General features: G+C 29.3%; 1 protein-coding gene across 1 annotated transcript in view; it reads left to right on the forward strand.

Annotated features, from left to right (window-relative positions):
* The first annotated feature begins 6,429 nt into the window (after window positions 1–6,429).
* The window catches only part of unc-13 (protein unc13 homolog), a 403,791-nt gene continuing 388,544 nt past the window's right edge, over window positions 6,430–21,676 (forward strand). The window contains exon 1 of the mRNA XM_088194185.1: window positions 6,430–6,890. Coding sequence (XP_088050311.1) covers window positions 6,869–6,890 — 22 coding nt within the window. The 5' untranslated portion in view covers window positions 6,430–6,868. The remainder of the gene's footprint in view (window positions 6,891–21,676) is intronic.

Raw genomic sequence — 21,676 nt, forward strand, 5'->3', positions numbered from 1 at the left:
GTTTTCGCGATGCTATTTAGATGTCAGTCAAAGTTTTTCTCTGCCTCGATGTCTCTCTAGAGTCTGCTCTGACAAGATTAACTGTCAAATTTTTTATATTTCTTTTTTGACACAGGTCTAGAAAAACAGAAATAAGGTTGTGTACAAATTTATTGAACTGCTTCTTGAACAAAGATTTAAAATGTGTTTTCAACCTAAAATAAAACACGGTCTAGAAGTCTAAATGACTACCCGCGAAAACGAGATATTTCATTATTACCCTTGCATTGTTTAACTTTCTTTAAAAGATCCCGAGTAAACGGAGAGCGACTTAGCCCAATTTTTACTTTTTATCTAGTCCATCTTCAGCATTCAACATAGTGACAGTTTATGTCGAAAACAAAGGTGAAGCGCTTCTTTGACGCACAGCTGATTATGTAAAGCCAATAAAGCTACTGGTTGCTAATAACCTTACGAATGAGTCAATTAGTAAGTGTAATGAAAGTAGGGAACGACGCAGTCGTTGGGAGAGGAGAGAGAAAATTCAGATGAGTAAGGGCTTATGATCATTTTTATTAGCAGGTGGGAAAATTCGAGCTTTTTTAAGTTTAGATGGATACTTAGATCGGTAACTAGTGAGTTCAAAAAACAATGGTAGTAGACACAGGGTCAAATTTTAAGTCTGATACGCGTCTTTTTATGCAAAATTTTGTTTTAATTGGCCATGACGATGGGTGGTTACCGTATTTGAACGGATTGTTCTATTTTATGGTCCGTGCATTTACTATTGACGCTGGTCTTTTGTGATACTTAGATCTCTATTTTGATGTGTGATGTGATCTTTCGTAAATGGGTTTATTTAGTAGCAAAAATGATTTCTCTTTTCGTTGTTCAAGTAGTTGTTAACGTGACTTACAAATTGTGACTAATAATGCAAGTGTTTATTAATCTGTACTAGGCTATATTTTTATTTGTTTATAAACTAAATTAATATAAAATATTATGATTAAGATTTTTCAGTAATTTATTGATAATAGTAGCTCTAAAACTCATAAACAGACGTTTGCTTTTAATTATTAGGAAAATCATATATGTGATTAACTCAGTACTATGTCAGTAATTTTGCATTTTAAAAACATAAGGGATAATGAATATTAATATCTTGAAAATGAAATTGCTAACACTCTAGAAACTAACTGTAAATTAGAAACCAATGAAAGTTCATCCATAAAAAAAAATAAGTGATATTTTCTTCGTGTTTCATTTAGCATAGTATTTTACAACGTACCTTATAAATTATTTATTAAATCACAGGTTTTATATGTGTATCTACCATGCACTATTGTTACCTATAAAACGTTTTTTAATTTCAATATAAAAATCTAACTGCGGCCCTTTACTGTGCGTTACCTTGTATTCTTCGGCCACGACCTGTATCTCCCGATTCGTCCCCTCCCGTGTCGCCTCCCACCAAATATTTCAGGCTCTTGCGGCTCTGTCCGCGACGCAGCAACAGGCTCTCTCATACTCCAATCCTGAATTTTCTCTCTCCTCTCCCGACGACTGCGTCATTCGATGCCCCACACTTACTAATTGACTCTTATGTAAGGCCTCCTTTTTTCCAAAGAACCGCCTGCAATCCTACAAATTACGAATCGTTTAAATAAATAATAGCTGAAATTCAAGGGCTTTTCCCCTTTTGAATACGTCGTGAGCAAATAAATATTACAATTTAGCTGATTGAATAAATAATATCGGTGCGATAAGATCTATATTATGAACGTCACGCAAAGCGGGTGGACACAAAATATTAGGCAGGTTTTATTAATTATTTAGGTATGCATAGAGCAACTTGGACAATTAGCTCGCATCCTTTGTTTAAAAAACGTGAATAAAGTACGTTGGACAAGTCAAACACGCGGATCGCAAACAAAAAGACAGTGGATCTTTTAATTTAAATTAATAGTACATATTAAAATTAAACGGTTATTTTAATAAATATAATTAGTTTTTACTGTATTCAATTTATTTAGAATGAAGCATTCAAGTAATTTAAAATAATATAGATATATTAAATTTAAAATAAAACAGATGTTTTATTTTTAATTTAAGCTTATTAAAAAATCGTTATTTAGATGATGTCGTTGTCATCAGGAGGATGATGACGCAGCTCACATTCTGGCGGAGGCTCACCAGTGCTTAAGCATAACCCTATTAAGAGTGCCTCTACCCGTGGATGCAGCATTAAGGTGCACATTCAAGGCCCCTCTAGAGAAGATGCTTTAAATGGTGCTTCAAGTGGGCGTCTGGCCAAGGAAAGGTGCAGCAGATGAGGCCTGCAATAGTGGCCTGACAAGCCAAAAGCTTAAAGAAACTCTGGCGTTAGGCTAAGAATAAAAAAAATGTGCACTCGATTCTAGTTGCCGATCTTAAATCAATTGACTTGTGACTCAAAACTGTTGCTATCCCTGACGCTTGGCAAAAGAAGCAGGAATTGTTATAAAGAAGCGTGTGATAAGCAAACGATTTTTTTAATCTCTTTTGGCAAATCGTTTGGAAAAAAACATATTGTTTGGTTAATGATCGACACAAATTAAAATATAATAGTTGATGAGATAAAATTTTAATTGTAGCGGACTCTATAAGGCAATAGATTTATTATTTACAAATATTTACTGATACAAATATAAAAAGTTATGCGACAAAAATTAGGCTGTCAACTTATTATAAGAATTTAAAATAATACTTTTAAGTTAATTTTTTTTATCACACATGCAACAAAGATACGTTTGATATTATAAGAATCCGACGCAAAAAAGAAAAAAATGTGGTTAAAGAAATCTGATGCAAATTGCTAAAAACCATTGTATAAGTCGATAAACAAAAACAAAAACATGCATAGTTTTGAAAAAACGCCACAACATTTATGCGTAAAACGTTTGTTTAAGTAGAAAATGTTTTGGTATGATAAAAATGTTCAAATGAAAAAGTATTATTGGTAATGAAAAATACAGAGACTTTTACTTTGCAAAAAAAAGGGAAAACAACTGATTGTGCTATTTAATATGCTTTTTCGAGAAAAATCGTATATATTATTAAAACGCCATTTCAGCGCAGTCACTTTTGTTCGAATACCTAATTTTAGATCTTGAGCTTGCAACCAGTACATCATACAAAAAATCGATATTAAAGCTGACTATGGAAATAAAAAATAAAACAGTCAAGTAGCCTTTCCACGCCAATTATATGATTTTGGTCTAACCCAGCCTTCACCGTCACCAATAAAACACAGAGCAACGGCACGAAAAATGTATACACATTTTGTTAATAATTTTTTTTAATAAAATTTAATTTCTACAGTGATATATATGAAAAATTAAAGCAAACAATTTAGCAAGTACTGAAAAAACGGCGAAAATTTTTGGCCCTTAGGCAAAAAATAGATAATGCAGATTGTAGATTATAGTGAATTTGAATTATAGTTTCAAGTTAATACATTTAAACGAAATTATTTCGTGACTTATGAATTTAATTATTAAGTGGCAGCATGTACCAGTAGAATCAAAGAAATACGAGCTCTTAATATAAATATCAAGTAAAAAAATAAAAAGGACATCTTTATAAATGTGGTGAAAATTTTCATGTAATTATATATTTTATTATTGTTGTTAAAAAAAGGGGGTTTAAAACATTATTTAAAAAAATAAAAATTTTATTTGCTGTGAAGAAAAAAATCTATATCATTAATACAAATAATTATAATATTTGCAAAATTTTATTTAGCATTGCTGAAATTTTTCACCAAAGTTAGTATTTAGCGAAGTTATGAATCATTTTTCCTAAAATTTTCTTTATCGCGGCATCTGCCAACGATAACTAACATAAACCTTCTTAAGCTTCCCTTTTAATGCTACCTGCTGATGTTCATAGATGGCTTTTTAAGAAAATAGGTTGTGTAATTAATTTATTAAATATATGAAATTCACATTTTGAGATCATTAGTGATTTATAAAATTAGTAGTGACTTGTAATTTTAAATTATTTGTTAGTTTCGTTTTTATTTTTTTTTCTCTTTGATTTCATTATTTTTTCCAACGTATTATAATAATTACAATTTTCGAGGATACGTTCAGATAATAAAATTCTTATCGCGTTATCTTTTACGCTATCAAGCTTTTACGTTTTGTTCCGCTCTTTCTCCTTTTGCGAGCTTTATTTTTCAACAAAAGCTTCACGTGCAAAAGGTTATTAAAAAAATCTCTATTACATCGCTTTTTAACGCTCAACTCAAAAATATATTGTTATGGTAATTTACATTGTGTAATTTTATACCGTTATTATTTTGTTCTTTATTATTTCTGAGTATACGTGTTTCGTAATATTTCAGTTTGTCGAAATGCTAGTTTATGAATTTAGTTACTTTGATTATACGGCTGCTTTGAAAAGGCGGTATCCTTTAATGAATGCAATTACTCGGGCAAAGCTTCCGGCAATACTAGTTTAATGTGATTTTACGTACGCCACGCTGAAAATGACACACTGTATATGTATAGTGAGATATACACTCAACGTGATTTATGTACGGACACATATATAGTTATACCTGAGGGTTCAGTTTAAGGTAGTATTGTCGTTCAACAATTCCTTCTTGGTCACAGTCGAGTTAAGAACGCATGCGTATTTTCGGTAGGCTTCAAGGGGGTGTGACGTCATCACCCAACCTACTGCCTTTTTGGTATCAGGAACTAGGAAAGGTAAGTTTTCAGATGGGGTTGTATGGATCGGTGCGAGTTGAATGAATGTAAAGAGTTAATACAATGGAGCGCAAATCATATAGATACTATAGTTTATTGCGTAATACAAATATAATTTTTATTGATTACATAAAAAGTCTTTAAATTATAAATCAAATTAGTTTTGGTTTTATTTAAATAGTTAGCTGTCGTCTCACTGTAGCGAGCTTCCACAGAAATCTAGCATATATGGATTTGGGACGCTAAATTTTCAGTAATAAAAATTACACCATTATATTTTGGTGAAATTAGGCAATAGGCACTGATAACATTTAAATAATAATAGAATATCACGTATGCGCATGCGCAAAAGATATCTAACAAATTTCAACACTAAATACATATACGTATATATGGAAAGCTTTTGTGTTTGTTGTAAATCTATAAACGAATTCTCATCAATGTGAAAAAAAACATTTAAAATTAAATTAACTAAATAAATGTATACGCGCATGACAATACAAAGTCATCAAAACGGTTATTTAAGGTTTTAATTTTAGATAGATGGGTGGTAATAGTAGCTAACTATTGACCTGAAAGACCTTAGTTCGAATACAGTATGGGTCTAAGTGTTTTTTTAATTTTTATCGTGCCTGAGAGATCAGAATTAGTAATTATTATATAATTAAAATTCCGATCGACTAAAATATTAATCTCACGAAAAAATTCCCTAATATAATTAGCTCACTATTTTTTTTAAAAATGTGGCGCTTTAGATAATAATATCTTGTATGTATTTACCAAAAAAAAATATATTTTTTTAATTTTTATTCATGAATAATATTCTCTCTGAGCTAAATTAGCTCATTATTAGAGAATTTTATTATATAACTGTATAAGCTATCATGATATTCATCTGTGAGATAAAGAAAACCTAGGAAAACCTAATATGTGATTATCACGAACGAATTATTTTTTAGTGAAGTAATAATACGATATAAATATAAACAAAATATAGTAGTACAGTTTAGTTGATTATGGTGTTTAGTTTTGTACAAAAACAACTAGTGATTCTAAGACTTCATTATAGATTAGTCTAAAAAAAAGTTGGTATAACAGTATTTTATTGCTAGATACATATAATTAGGTATGTCGATAATAGAGATTAAATTTTGCTTTTATTGCGATGAATGTTTATTAATTTTGCTCATTTAGTTTTATTTATGAATCTAAGTATAGGTTATTTTTTATGTATATATGTATTTATTGTATTATTGAATTTACGAGTATTAAATTAAAATATTTTTATTCATCCATGCCGTAGAGATGAGTTCTAGTGATATCTTTTGTCTGACCGCCGCGGCTTGAGTACGCCTCACTGACGCGAGACACCGAGCATCACAATGAACACGCCAAACGTTAAGATGTTTTCGGTGATAGGTATGAGGAGCTAGTGCAATTTATGTGCTATGTATAAAAATATATGTAAATCGAATATGTTTGTATATTTTATGTATATGTGGTATTGTGACGCATCGGGAAAACATAGAGTGACGTAATCGTGACTTGAGGGTTGCATTCGTTTATCGTTTTCATTACGATTGCAAAAGTTGCGCTTATGTTTATGGTCGATATTGCTTAAAGGATGATTTATTTAGTGGCGTGGAGCATTTCTTGGAGAACACAGAGCACAGTAAGATGAAGTCATTGGAGATTCGGAGTTTTCCGGCCAAGTTTGGCACGATTTTCCGCATAGGCTTGCGGCCCACGTCCGCGCCTCCGGCCTGCCCACCATCGAGTACACACTTTTGAACGGCGGTCGAACCGCGTGTGCGTTGTTAGGTGTGCGCAAGCCCCGGGGGTGCTTCCAGTGCGCACGACCAAGATGGCGTCGTGCAGGGCGGGCAAAGTTGGGCTCAGTCAGCGGGCAGCGGCGGTGCCGTGAGCGATGGGGCCGCTCTGATTCGCGGCCCGGGGCCCACCGGGGGCTCGCCCGACCGCAGCCCCTGACCCTGACCGTTGCGCCGCGCGTACGGGCCGCGTCCGTGCCGCATGCGTGCGCGGCCCGCGAGTTTCCGCCGTGAGTTTTCGGCCGGTCGCCGAGGTCGATACCACCGCCGCGTGACACCAACCGGGCCGGTCTCGCCGGGGCCGCCATGTCCCTGCTCAGCGTCACAGGTGAGGATCGCGCCGATTAAGGTTACGGTGCGTGTCACGTGACCGCGGAAAAACGCGCCAAACGCCGAGCGCGATCGACCGCGCGCCGCGACAACAATGCGCCGGAGCCACCCTTCCAATGAAAATAAATAATAAAAATATAACTGTGTGTGTGTGTGAATGTTTGTGTGTGTCATCTCACATAGCGTACTCTCATAATCTGACAGTTGCGCTAGAATAATATTGTTTATAAATACAAGCTAGTTCATTGGGAAGTTCACATTTATATCACTTGACCTAAGATTTTGATTTAAAAAATTGCTAATATAGCACTTTTACATTAAAAATTATTGTTATTTATTTAAATTATTTAATAAACAATCAGTCTAAAAATATTTATTGAGGACGTAAATTGACCGTTAGTGTACGTATTATTTTTTCAATATCCCACATTTTCACCTCAAATGTCTTTAAAGAATTTCATTTTCTTAAAAGGAAAAAAGGTAACAGAATAAACTAACGATGGAAAACGTCCGTAAAGAAATGGAGACGATTACAGATGATATGTGTCGACGTGCAAAATTTACGTGGTCGTTTTAAGGAGATTGAATTTTCAAGGAAGTATTTTTTTCACAAAAGTACTTAAAATGGCAATTGAAATATTTTGTATTACTTTCATTACTAAACATTTAATAAATATTTATAGCAATTCTAAATGTATCTACTTTTTAAATTTACGTTGTATATATGTATATAACGTAAATTTTGAGTTAAAAAAATGCAAATCTTGCGTTAAGATTCAATATCTAAATATTATAAAAATATTGCTTAAATTAGCTGTAAATTTAGGCTTCAGCAACTTAGATTTTGTAAATGTGGCCGTTAGTGCACGTCTTTAAATATTATCGACTCCTCATCAACTTAAAAGCAACATCTTAAACTTACTCATTAAAATAATTCTATAAAAAATATTTTCGTATATCTATAACATCGTAATATATTTTTTTTTTATAATTATACCAAATTAAGGATAACATCCTTATTTGAATAAAAAAGATAACACATTAAATCTGTAATCGTCTTATTTGTTCTGAATTCGCTTTTAATTAATCAACATTTCTGAGCAATTTTAAAATAATTGTTAGTTCACTTCAATAAAGTTTATTAACTTTTAATTTGCTGTAAAATAAAATCTAACACAATTGAAACGTATTTTAATGTTTCGTAAGAAAAGTTATTTTCATAGATAAAAAAAAGTATTTGAAAAAATTGTACCATTATAAATAAAGAAAAAAAAAATATTGATTTAAAAGTTAAAACAGTTTTTCTAAATAAACTTAGTTGGGTTAAAGAGTAAAAAAACGCTGAAACAAAATATCAATTGCCAATGATTTTCATACATTTTATAAATTAGTCAATATTTTTGAACGTGTTTTTATTAACCGTTAGTGCACGTCTTTACAGATTATTAACTATTTTTTGCTTAAAGTAATGTCTCTCAAAGCTTTCGAATGTAAAATAAATTTCTTAGATGGAAAAATGTTTGGAAATATTTATAAAATTAAGTGAACAAAAATATACTAATAAAAAAAAATTAACGTAGAAATTATGACGACTATCTTAAATTTACGAAATTGGTTATTAATGTGTCAGTGCCGGAATAATTGATTTATAATATCAACAAAATATTTTTTTATTATATGTCAAAATTTTTTTTTTTATATTTTTTATTTGCATTTAATTTATATCTGGGAATTATTAAAGATTATTACGTTATTTTTTTGCGGTTTTGTAAAAAAAATTATTTTCTCAAATGAAAAACTCTTTATATTTTTCTAGTACTCTCTTTAAAATAAAGTATATCATGATTAGCCAATGAAGTTGAAACATTTCTATTGAAGTAACTGAGTTATTTTAAGAATAAAAGTAGCGCAGAAATTATTAATTGCTTATAAAATTCATTAAAAAAAGCATTATTTCATAACTAATTTTTGAGGAACAGATTTTTTATTTTTTAAAACATTCTTTCAACTAATAAATTGCTAAATTAGGTAAATAATTTAATTAAATAAATAAATCAGTGAATATTTCTAAATGTTTCTAAATTTATCGTTAGTGCACGTCTTTAAAGATTATTGACTCCAAATTTGCTTAAACGAAATATCTTCAATTACTAACACGTATTTTTAGATTTTGTAGGTAAAACAATTTTTTTTGATGAAAAACTTTTTGGAATATTAATAAAATTAAGTTTACAATAATATATTAATAAAAACAACATACAGGTGAAAAATATTTGTATGTTTATAAATTTGTTATTATTGTAATTTGATTATTTTTTGGGTCTAATTTTTTTTTTACAAATTTTATTACATTTATGAATATGTAAAAATTTTATAACTGATTTCTAATTTGTTAAAAAAATGAACATTTTGGACACATTTTAAATAATTAACTCTCAATTTTTTTTTGATAGAAAACTCTGAAGAATATATATAAAATAAGTGTGTATTAATATACAAATAAAATAGTATTAACCCAAAAATTAAAATTATTCATCTTATTGAAGTAATTAATTTTAAGAGTGGCAGTGCTAAAACGATTGATGTATAGTAACAATAATGTAATTTATAATTATATTTCAATAAAAATTGTCAATAATATATTTTTTAAATTCAATTACACTTATGAATATGTTTATTGCTCGTTAGTGCACTTCTTCAAAAGTTATTTATTTAAAATTTACCTAAAAATCTTATATTATTACCATGTAACATGATTTTCTTTTTCTTTTTAAAATATTTTCTTATATGAAAAATTCTAAGGCTGAATAAATAAGAGTAAAAAGATATATTATAATTTAAATTAAATAATATAGATTATTTTTGTATTTATTTCGAAAATTTTTAACAGCTTGTTGAATTAAACATTTTTTGTGGTTGTAGGTCAGGCTTAGGTGTATTTGTTATGTTAGGTTAGTTATTAATTATGTTAGACTTAGGCTAAACTTGATATAATAATAAATCTGCCACAAATATAGCTTAGTTTTAATAAACCATAAGTTGAAATATTTTATTTTGAACTATTATATTATTTGCTTAAGAATCTTAATTTTTGGTTAAAATATATTATTGTAACTAATTTATTTTTATTATTTAAATAAAATATTTTTTTAATAAAATACTAATTGTCACGTAAATGACGTAATTATATATTCCACTAAATTAGTTATTGCACGTTACATTCGTGATTGCTATATTTATTTATGTTTTAATGAATAGGTGAAGTGTACTATCATAATAATATACCAAATTACTCACGTGACGGTGGAGAGGTACTTATAAATGCACAACTATATATAAATAAAAAAAATAGTTGGGTATTTATATTTTTTTAATATTCTATTTATATCTATATCTTGATATCTTTTATTTAAAATATCTTTTATATTGGTAAAAACATGATTTTTTACATTTCCAATAAAATATTGTTTATTTTTTAACGTAGTATAAAACAAAGTTTTCTTAATAAGTGTAGATTTGAATTATTTCACAATTAGAAATGCTTTCAGGTGGTTTTTCAAATTAAAATATAATAAAACAATATTTTCTCAGATGATGAAATAGGTGTTTTATGGGAAAATTCAATTGGTGATAAACAAGTTGTTAACATTTTACGGTCTGGTTTTCGCAAGTTTATGTCACAATAGAAAATCACAATGTGTTTTTGTAAAGAGTCTGGAAAGTTTGCACAACAAACGGTGCAGGTAAAAGTATCCCAGCCACACTTTTCATACCTCGCATAAACACGTTGACGCGAAACCATAAAGACACAATGCAAAAACACGTGAGCTACAACCGTTTTATTTATGGTGTTACTTTTACGTTTTTATTAAGCAATGCTCATTCACGCCATATAACAACTGCATTGACAATTTGTATTATTATCGTTGATTGTTATGAAGCTACATGATCAATTTTGCGATCATAATTTATACTCTTTAGGAGTTATTACACACTATCAAAGTTCATTGGAAACCATCATATATCGAGCAATTCACCGGTGTTGCCATAACGACGTTTATCATTAGTCGAACGTGGCGCAATCTGAACCCACAAAAGCTAAACACGATTTCTCGATGATTGATCATGTACAGGGTGTATGCGCCTCATATTATGTACATGAGTTCTCTTTATGTGTGTATGTTAGCGTTGAACACGACAATTGAGATAAGGAAATTATATAAAATTTTCACAACATAAGTACGTTTATTATGGCTAATAAGCGCCTGAGGCCGATACTTAATCAGGTTAAATTTAACCGCCGTTTTCTCTTACACAAGTACCTTTATACAATATATATTTATCGTTCCAATCGATGATGACGCTAATGAAAAAATTAAATTACAAAAAATTTACCACCGACAGGTTTTTTTTCTGATAATTGCTCGCTAATATGAGCGATTAAATTATGAGCTTGTTAATGACGCACGGAAGTAATAATATGCAATTTTTTCATGTAATATTTAAAATGATTAATATTACATTTGTTGGATTTCATCTGTAAGTTCTGACAGTTAAAAAGTAATGCATAGAGACAACATAGTATATTCTTTTATGCTATTATATAATTGGCTTATGTATTTGTTTATATAGGCTCTATTTAATTGTAATGAATCATAATCGATTTTTAGATGTTTCAAAAATACAAATTTTACAGCAAAAAGTTGCCTTTGATCTTAATATATTTTATAATAAAATATATTCCATTTGGCCTTTCTACACTAACAAAATTTTGGTGTATATGATATTAATTATTTTAGATTTTTATATAGATTATTTATGCCCATTCCAGTAATGAGTTTCTTGATATAATTATTTCTCTAACATGATTGAATTTACTGACATGCCATCTAATTACTGTATGGGTTAACGATTGACAACCACCGTAGTGATATTATTAAGGATATTCTCCCATAAAAAACGACCTTCACTCTATCTGCATACCAGGGAAGTCTTTAGAAATATTAATATTAAAATTATTGACTTAACTAATCTGAACCAAAGTTGTCAAGCGAATAAATAAATGAAAAATTCCATTATTTACAATAATATATAATTCGGGATCCAAAATATTTTACCATACATAGTAGCCAAACTTGTGAACACACTATAAATTTTTTTTATATTATTTTGCGAAATAATATTGATAAAAGCTTGGATTTCCCGTACAAAAACACGCATTTTTTATGCTCACGAACTGTGTGGTTTACTCATTCTTAGATTCTTGGAATATAAGCTATACATTTACTATTGGATACTGACAATAGAAAAGTCGGCCGACGATAGAAAAATCTTCTCGTCGACCGACCTCGAGAGTCAGCTGATCCGGTCTCTACCAGATAGACTTTAACTGAAGACGTGTTGGTACGTCAACTCCAATGCACAATCCTGGCTTAAGGATCGATGTTAATTTAGAAAAATCTTATTATTATGATTTTTTATCAATATATAAAATAATAATATTAAGCACTTTTAGTTGCAGATTATTGCCAAGCAAATTTTTTTACTAGAATAATAGTCAATGTCTTATGTTTGAAATACCTGGGTTCGAATAATTAAACAGTGATTATTATATAATTGTAATTCTGATCAATAAATACAGACTAGTTTTCAATAATTTCCATAGTGAAGATTAATTCAAATAAAGCAATGAAGTATAAGAAACTTAAAAAATTAGAAGGGGTATGACTTTGTAGAGAAAATGGACGCTAGAAAAATTAGTAACATTTATTTTATTCAGCATATATAAAATATCACATATATATGGAAATTTGGCTGCTTTTATCAGGCAATAGAATAAAAATAACTAGTCTTGAAAGTAGGATAGTCTTCACTGGACTTGTGATGATACTGCCTCGTGCTCTTTAGGATTGAGCTTAGATTGATGTGCCCTCTCTCTATCTGCTTACCCGTCTGCCCCTCTGTGACCAAGTGTCACATTTTTTGTATTGCTAATTTGAGACAGCTCTGGCGAATCGCAGATCAGGATTTTGGTGTGTCAATTGCATTGCTTTTGGAAAACACTCACATGATATTTTTATGCGTTAAAATTAAAACTGCCAGTGGTGATCGTTACCAAAGTGGTAAAAATAACAAAAACCTTTAGTGCAAGGTACAATTCAATGTCTATCGCGCATTATTTTCACACAAAATGGTAGTTTTTTGGTACTTATGGATGATTACGAATAAAAAAACGTCTCAAGACGAATGTTCTAATATGTGTTTCGTAAGAAAATAACCCATATATTTGGTTTTCATTAAAATGATCATTAAAATGACCTATTAGTTTATCGTACAGGTGGTTAGAACACCCATAAAGTATTACAGTTCATAGAATTTGTATGTATAAAAAAATAACTTGAAAACCTATTTTTTTATTCGCCATTAACTTGATGTTACTATAACACTATTTTTATTTATATTTTTTTTCTCTATGTAGAATTATAGATAATGTTTTGCTTCTTAAGTTACATATCAGATATCATTATGTCATTGATATTGATCTTACATTTCGCTTTCAATTCTATATTTTCACTATCTTTATATTTAACGTAAAATATGTATATTGTTAGATCGATCAGATTGTGATAGCTTATGTAAAACTCGCTCTTGATACTACATATATGCTTTTCCGATACTCTCCGTGTGACGAAATACTCCTTCACATATGCATATGATCTATATCTCAATATCGAGCTATTTTATCCGATTCACTGAAAATTTTATTTTCATACTTGCATTATTTTATATCAGCTATATTTCCATATTTACTATTTATACACATACGCACAAGGCTACGACCTGACCTAATAAAGTGCTTATAGCTTTACGGTGAAAAAATGTAGGAATTACTCTCGGTGTTTGCGGACATGGTAGATAAGTTTCGGCATGAATCATTTGTGTTCCGTCGAACAGAAAACACGTTAAATGAGCTGAGGATCAAATAAGCCTCGGCCAGGCTTCTGCGGTCCGATGTGACCCTAAAAGGGGACCTTCAGCGTGGCCAGTCGACCGTGGGATTTCAGCCGAGACATGACAGACTTTGATATGGGATACAGCCTGAAATGACATCGCGTGCAGTTTTCAGCTGTGCGGATATAATTCATGCGCCGCAATAAATTATTGCTTGACATTATGCGAATTGCTCATTTTCATTCAAGATTTCAACTTTAGATTTGAGTGAAAATATAAACGCTATTTAATACAAAAATTGAATTGAAAATTTAACATATACATTTATTATTAATGTATTTTTATATGATACATGTATAGACATTTTATACCCTACGCAATTAAGGCTCAAAGCGCAATAATGATTGTAAATAAACGTTGAAGATAATTTGATTTTCTGTTGCTATTACAGTGAAACCTCGGGAGAGCGAAATATTTTAAATTACAAATTGCAAAATGTATGCAAGCGTAACATTGTTTTTTTTTATGAATTTAAAGTATAATACAATTTAAGCAACAACACATTATTCGCTTATGTTTTAATATATATTTTTGATGAATTTATAAAATATAAAATAGCACAATATTATTGAGGGAAGCCTACTATATAAAGGGTTGGTTTTTTTTTATATACGTAGGTATACAAATACAGAGAGGTGCTTTTAATTAATTAACGGACTAAAAGCACTCAACTATTGAATCCTGACATATTCAAAAAGCTTTAACTAGACGGTCGGCGAGAGGATTCTCGTCGGCCGACCATATTCATCAGTTGATTCTGCCTTTTCCCATAGACCACTACCCTGCTACGATGGACAGCTGCAAAACGCCACTCTCTGACATTTAAGTTAAGCACGATTGATGCTTCTTTTGATACTGCCTCTCCCTGATGTCGATGCGGACAGTTGGCATTAGCTTACGAGAGGACGTCGCGAAACCGTCGACCTACCTCTATGACTTTTCGGATTAGAATACAACTTTTACGTCTACCTAAACCATAGATTCTCAAACTAAATTGACTCATAAACTGGAGTATAATTCCTTATCATATGAATGTCACTTTCATAATATTCGATACATCAAGAAAATATTTGTTTTTAAAGAAAGGTTGAGAAAAACAACAGCTGATGTACTATAAAGTACTGCATTTCTTTAAGAATATTAGCTAAAATAAAATTATGATTTTTTCGCATTTTTTTTTTAATTTTTCAAAAATTGTGTAGCTATCGATCGATGGACATCTCGGTGTATATATTTTCGAGTAGTTGTCTCTAAATCTAACCTTGTCGGAGTTGCGTTGAAGACGGTTTAAATGTAGCTTGCCATTTTATCGTCACCTTCATAATCGCATTCATTCAGATTCAAGACATAAAATCTGTGTTTCGTTGTTTGCGTCAAATTGACAAAGTTCCAAAAAGTTTGCACAGCGTGCACTATGTTTATAAAATAGCTTTGACCAGACAAAACAGCCACGATAAAATGGTTAAGTGCGATACTTTCAGCTGCTCAATCATATCTATGGATTGCAATAATAGCGGAAGTTTTAATACCGGTATTACCGATAAAAACAATCAATACCGATATTACTGGTATTATTAATATTGACATTATTATTATTATTTTAATTAATTGACAGAAAAAAATAATCAAAGTACCGCTCGCATGATATACCATGTTTATTGATTAGCAAAACCAAAGATTTCGAATACCTTGGCAAATATTGTTTAGATATAATAAATATTTTAATTACAAATTATTTTATTTAAAACGCTTTAATTAATTATGATTTTTTCCCTCAAAATGGTGCCCAATCTTTCTTAATTTAGAAATATTCGGTTCTGAGGACCTCTTAAATTTATTAGCAAAATTTAGGATTATCAAAAAGAACCTTATGATAAAAAAGTGCGTGAACAATTGTAAATCTGTTTGTTCAAAATGCGACATATTTTTAAAAAAAAAAGATTTATATGATTGATGGTTGTGATTGCGGTGTGATTTATTTATATTATTTTATTTTAATTATTGGAGCTTAAATATTTATTTTAAAATATCGCAATTAAATTTATTTTTATATAAGATTTATCTCTCGTATACTTCAAATTTAATTAATGTCAAAAGTTCCAATAATTAAATTTGAGTTATAAATGCTTGTGTCAATTTAATATTATAGAATAAAAAAATAAGTAAATACTACATAACCATATTAGTCCTAGACAATTTTACCTAAAATATGCGATTTTTTTAAATTTTTTTTTGATAAAAAGTACTCATAACGATGTAAGGTAATAAAATGCAATAATATTAAGTTTTTACAACAATTAAAAATAAATAATAATTTTAATATTTATTTATTTGAAAAAATTCAAGATATATCAAGTTTGATGTGAAAAACACCCATCAACACATTTTAATTATAATTTATCTTAATTATATATTTAGTTGGTAAAATATTATTGCATTTTTTCAGCAGATTTTTATTTTGCTCAGATTTTCCAAATACGTTTTTTATTTAAATATGATTATCAAGACTTTCTTAAATCAAATATTTGCCACATATGTTTTTTAAAGCAAATTCCATTGAGTATTTAGACAAAAATATGTCTAAATTAAGATAAAAATATACAAACAGTAGAAAGAAATTCATGTATGTAATACCTGCTTTTGTTTTTACTTCGCCAGCCATCCCTATCATAAAATTACAGAATTATTGAAAACTGCTAGATACACTTCGTTGCATGAGATAAAGCAGATGTATTTTTTATATGTTGACAAATCGAGCATTTCGCACAAAAATATTGAACATATTAATTTAAATTAAAAAATTGTATTTTTTTGAATAGGTAGGTTAAAAACAAAAAGGATAAAAAATTCTACCTTGAATTTCTAACCCTATAAAACTACTTGGATTAATTCTCCTATAATGAGCATAATTTTATTCTTCACTTCTGCTTTCAAGCAATATGGCTTCGTATTTTTCGCATATAGTTTTCAGCAAATAATATGTTTGGATAAAAATAGAAAAAAATATTTTCCATACTACCGGTATTTCTTTTTGTAATACCGGTAGTAACGAATGGAAATTTTGTATGGTTTTTAATGTCATTAAGATATTAAAAGACTACTGTGATTTAAATGTATTTTATCTTCGTTTCAACTTGATTTTCCGATTTAGAGTTATAGTCTAATTGTGTTGCAAAATTATTATTTGGGACCAAAATTTTAAATTACATTGATTTTAAAATCAACAGTGGTCAATTTACTATACTTGATTATGTTTTTAATTTTTTTTGACTGCAAAGAAATGTAAATATTCAACGATAATTTAAAAGCGAGAAATTTAACTTAATTAATAATAAGAAGGAGTGATATATTAAAAAACACAACTATGATAATGTTGATAAACCTGATATAATTCCCTCTGGTCCTGCTTCCCCTGGTATATGCTTTTACGCATTTTTTCGACAAGGTAGCCAGCCTTGCGTTTTTTAACGCAAGTCGTTTCAGGGCTTCCTATAAACCCCTATCTAGAGTTTGAGTTAGCTTTTATACGCCAGCACTTTTTAATTTTTCTTTTTAACCAAGCAAATCACGCTTTGGCGTCTTTCAGTGTGAATGCTATGCTTTATGGCGACACTTGTTTGTAAAATAATATTTTTTGACTCATGAATATCTTATTTTTACTTGCTAACTCACTGCCGTATAAAGAATGTTATTGTCTGTGAAATTAAGGGATCGGTTTTCTACCTATTTTATTGAAACATGCTTAAAAGCAGCCAGTCAGTTTTTTATATATATTTTATAGATATGCTCCAAAGTAGCTCCAAGGTCAGCCAGGACGCACGAGATCAAGTTGAACTCACAAAAGTCACCAAATTTTGAGGTTCAACTTCCTTTGTTGTTGCTCGTTGTATATCATTTGCATCTGCAGAGCTAACAGATCAACTGGCTGAATGGTGGTTATAGGGTGGCATCCCCTGACTCCATGCGATATGCTAAGACTACTAATAGGGCACTCCTTTGTACTCAAGCCATGCTGAGCCTTATACTTTCCACCTTTGTCGAGTCTACCTCCATAGAAGCTCCATACAAAATAATGGAGTGGACTACTTCGTTATACAGTTTCCCTCTTTTATATATAGGTGCACAAACATAACTAAACCTTACCCATTCTCATTGATATTTTTTTAAAATACTCATAACTTTAAAATTAGTAAAAACGTTGAAAAACTAATTTTGAGGTGACTCCTTTTTTTTTTATTTAACCAGCACGAGTGGTATAAGTAGCTGACAATTGACTTGAAAGACCTGGGTTTGAACCAATGTGGATCTTAGTGTTTTTTTTTATTTTCTATCGTATATGAGAGATTGGAATTAGTAATTATTATGTTATTAAAATTCCGATCGATCATCACAGATTTCCATAATCTCACGGAATAAAAATCTTATAGCTATTCAACAAAATAATATTCATTATTTAATTCATATCATTTTGCGACAGATAGTTGTAATAGGTATTGTGTTTATTTATATACTGTAAAAAGGCACAATTAAATTATAGTTTTCAAGCAGGTAAAGTTTTAAATAGCTAATGATGCATATATGTGTTAAAAATATTATGGTTTTACGAGGCAAAACCTCTTAATCTATATCGTTTTGTAAAACTTCAGAAATAATGTAAATCTCTCAAAATATATCTGAAATATTGAATTAAATAATTGTTGCCAATCAGTGATTATTAAAAATGAGATTTTGAGTGGAAAATTAGTATCAATAATATTTTTTTATGATTTATATGTTATTAAATTAATACATTTTAATTGAAAGTTGTATCAGGTCAATTACTCTTCATACTTTGGTTATGTCTATTATTCAAATTAATTTTATTGAATGTACAAACGATAATTTAAACAACATATATTTTAATTTGTATAAATCGTAGTATTTTAAATAATAAAAAAAACATATTTTGTGAAAAAGGAAATTTTATGTAATAATAATAATTATCGCTAAAGTTATATATGAACCTAATATATTTTTATATTGACAAAATTTTCGTTTTTAAACTGCTTAGAATCGATTCGTTTGAATGAGCTTTCTTTTAAGGTCATATTTTGTGCCTAGGTAGGTCACATAATTTATTTATACAGTTTATCATTTTAAAACATATTTTACGCATAAATATGCATTATAAAATTATGAACTGTGATAGCTTAAATATACTTTAAAGAGCTTCCAAGATTTTGTATACAATAAAAACTCGCAAAAAATCAAACTAAACTATAATTCAAGGATTTTTAATGTACTATGGTTAGTTAAGATAGCTGAAAATAAAATAGGCTTACAAACTTACACTTAATTCCTTTTAAATTAAAATACGTATATCATATGGAAATATGGATGTACACAGATATAAGTACAAACTTCCTGAAATGAGCATATGTAGTTTGTACTAAAATGTATGTAGTGTTTTCATTGTGAAATAATATATTGCATCAATTACTGTTTTCAAAACTTTCACAAATCCTTTTATATTGTATTCTAAATTTAAGCCAACTTCTTGGTTTAAACTGTTTCGGTTTAGCATTTTCTTGCCGTTTCAATCATTTCGCGCGAATTTTTTAAGTACATTTTTCATCTAAATATAATTATTAAGATTTATTTAAATCTAATATTTAACACATATGTTTAATGAAGTATATTTCGTGGAAAATTTAGGTATTTCGTGTATGTAATACCCGCTTTTGTTTTCACTTCGCCAGCCATCCCTATCTTAAAAATTGCGCTGACATAAAATAATTATTGGAAACTGCTAATGTTAGACTTGTCTGAGATAATGAAAATTTATTTATTATATGTTGATATTTCGCACATATCGTACAAAAATATCAAATTCATTAAAAAAAATTTCGTCGAAATATCGGCCGGTGCGAATTTTTTGAATATATGTATAAGGTGGGCCGATATTTCGGCCCTCTGGGTCTGGGACTAAAAGAGATAATATTATTCTTCTTTGCTATTTTAACCTGATAAAACTTATTACTCCCACTAGAGTTTGCATCATTTTATTCTTCTCTTCTACTTTCAAGTAATATGGTTATTGTTCGTAGTTAGCTTCGTAGTAAGTAATAGATTTTTATATCGTATTTAAAATTTTAGCTAACTTCTTAGTTTAAACTGTTTTGGTTAATCATTTTCTTGTTGTTCTTCTGAAAAACTTTTTTATCTAGTCCTTAAATTGCATCTTTCAACTTTAATGCTTGCTTTCATTGAAATTAACTTCTCTTCTTCCATCAATTTAAACACAGTTTCTTAGTAATTTAAACTTGTTCAATAATATTATACTGATATTTTATGCGTTACTTATTGTAGATATCCAATATTTTTAACAGTTTTTTTAATGTCATATTTTTTTTAACATTGCGTAAATGATTTGACGTTTTATCAGTAACGCTATCTGCATAAATGTGGTCCGTTGATAATACTTTTTTAATATACATTGTACCTTGACCCACTGGTTAAATATTGTTGTTCCGAGGAAGAAACATTAGTTTCATGTATTCATTATAATCATATGGCGGATGACCAAACAATAGCATTTTGAATGATAGGTTATTATGTTTGAAATATTTTTCTAGCTCTTGCATTTAATGGAAAAAAATCAGATTTTAAAATGTTTTCAGTCGTTCATGCATTTAGATTACATTTATATATAACAAATTGCAATGTTTTGTAATTATTTTTTTAAGCCATTGGGATTTCGCTGTAGTAAATAAAAAGTAGTTTAATTAAGCAATCCCTATTAGATAAATGTATTTCTAGGTTGCTATCTATAGATACTCTGAAGCTAGCGAATCATTTGCTAGTTAGAATATGTATTAGGAAATAGGCATTTTTTCTTTGACTTGTGTAAGGAACTCTATATATAATTTTATGTAAGTAAATTCGTTACAAAACATAGCGTAGCAAAAAATGCAAAAACATGTTTTTTTTTAAATCTCGTATATACAAATTCACTGTATATAAAAAATAACAGAATTAAACAGACTTCAACCCATACCTTTATTTTAAGTTATGGTGTTATTCAAACTGGTAAAGTAGTCGTTAAACAACTTTTGAGATATCTCGTAAACAGTGAGCAGTTGATGATAAGCGAAAAGACAAACATCAAAATATAATTATTTGACTGAATAATAATGTAATAAAAAACAATGGTATCTGTTTATTTTGCTTTTATTAAAAATATGTTATAAAATATAATATTTAAAATTTCCATTGACGATTGCAATGTTATATTTAGACATGCTAATTTATATTTAAACAAAACACTATACTAACTTTATATAGCAATATAAACTATGTTTAATTTGAGTCTTATCATATTATAAATTTTGCGACAATCCCTAATGTCTTCGCTGTTTGTTACAAACGTTTTATGAATAACATATGACTTGTAGTTTTGCCAAGTGTCTCGTTGGAACAAAGTTTATGAAGTGTGCATTTCCATGATAATATAACAATAGATATGAATACATTATATTTTAAATGCATGCATGTATTATATGTGAATATAGTGCTCATATTCAGTACGCCCTAGCAATCAAAATGTGTATCACAAGTGCACTTAGGCTTTTAACAGTTTCCTATAACGATAAAATCGTTTTCAACGAAAATGATATTAAAACTACATATGTGCAAACTTTTATGCCATGGGAAGGCAACAATTTTACGGTACTAGTTTATTAATTTGATCGTTAAACGTTTATGATTATATCGCAACAACAAGTTTATGGTTGT

The sequence above is a fragment of the Plectrocnemia conspersa genome, unplaced genomic scaffold, assembly GCF_051122295.1.
Source record: "Plectrocnemia conspersa isolate PC_06_02 unplaced genomic scaffold, ASM5112229v1 ptg000010l, whole genome shotgun sequence".
NCBI classification, from domain to species: Eukaryota; Metazoa; Arthropoda; class Insecta; order Trichoptera; family Polycentropodidae; genus Plectrocnemia; species Plectrocnemia conspersa.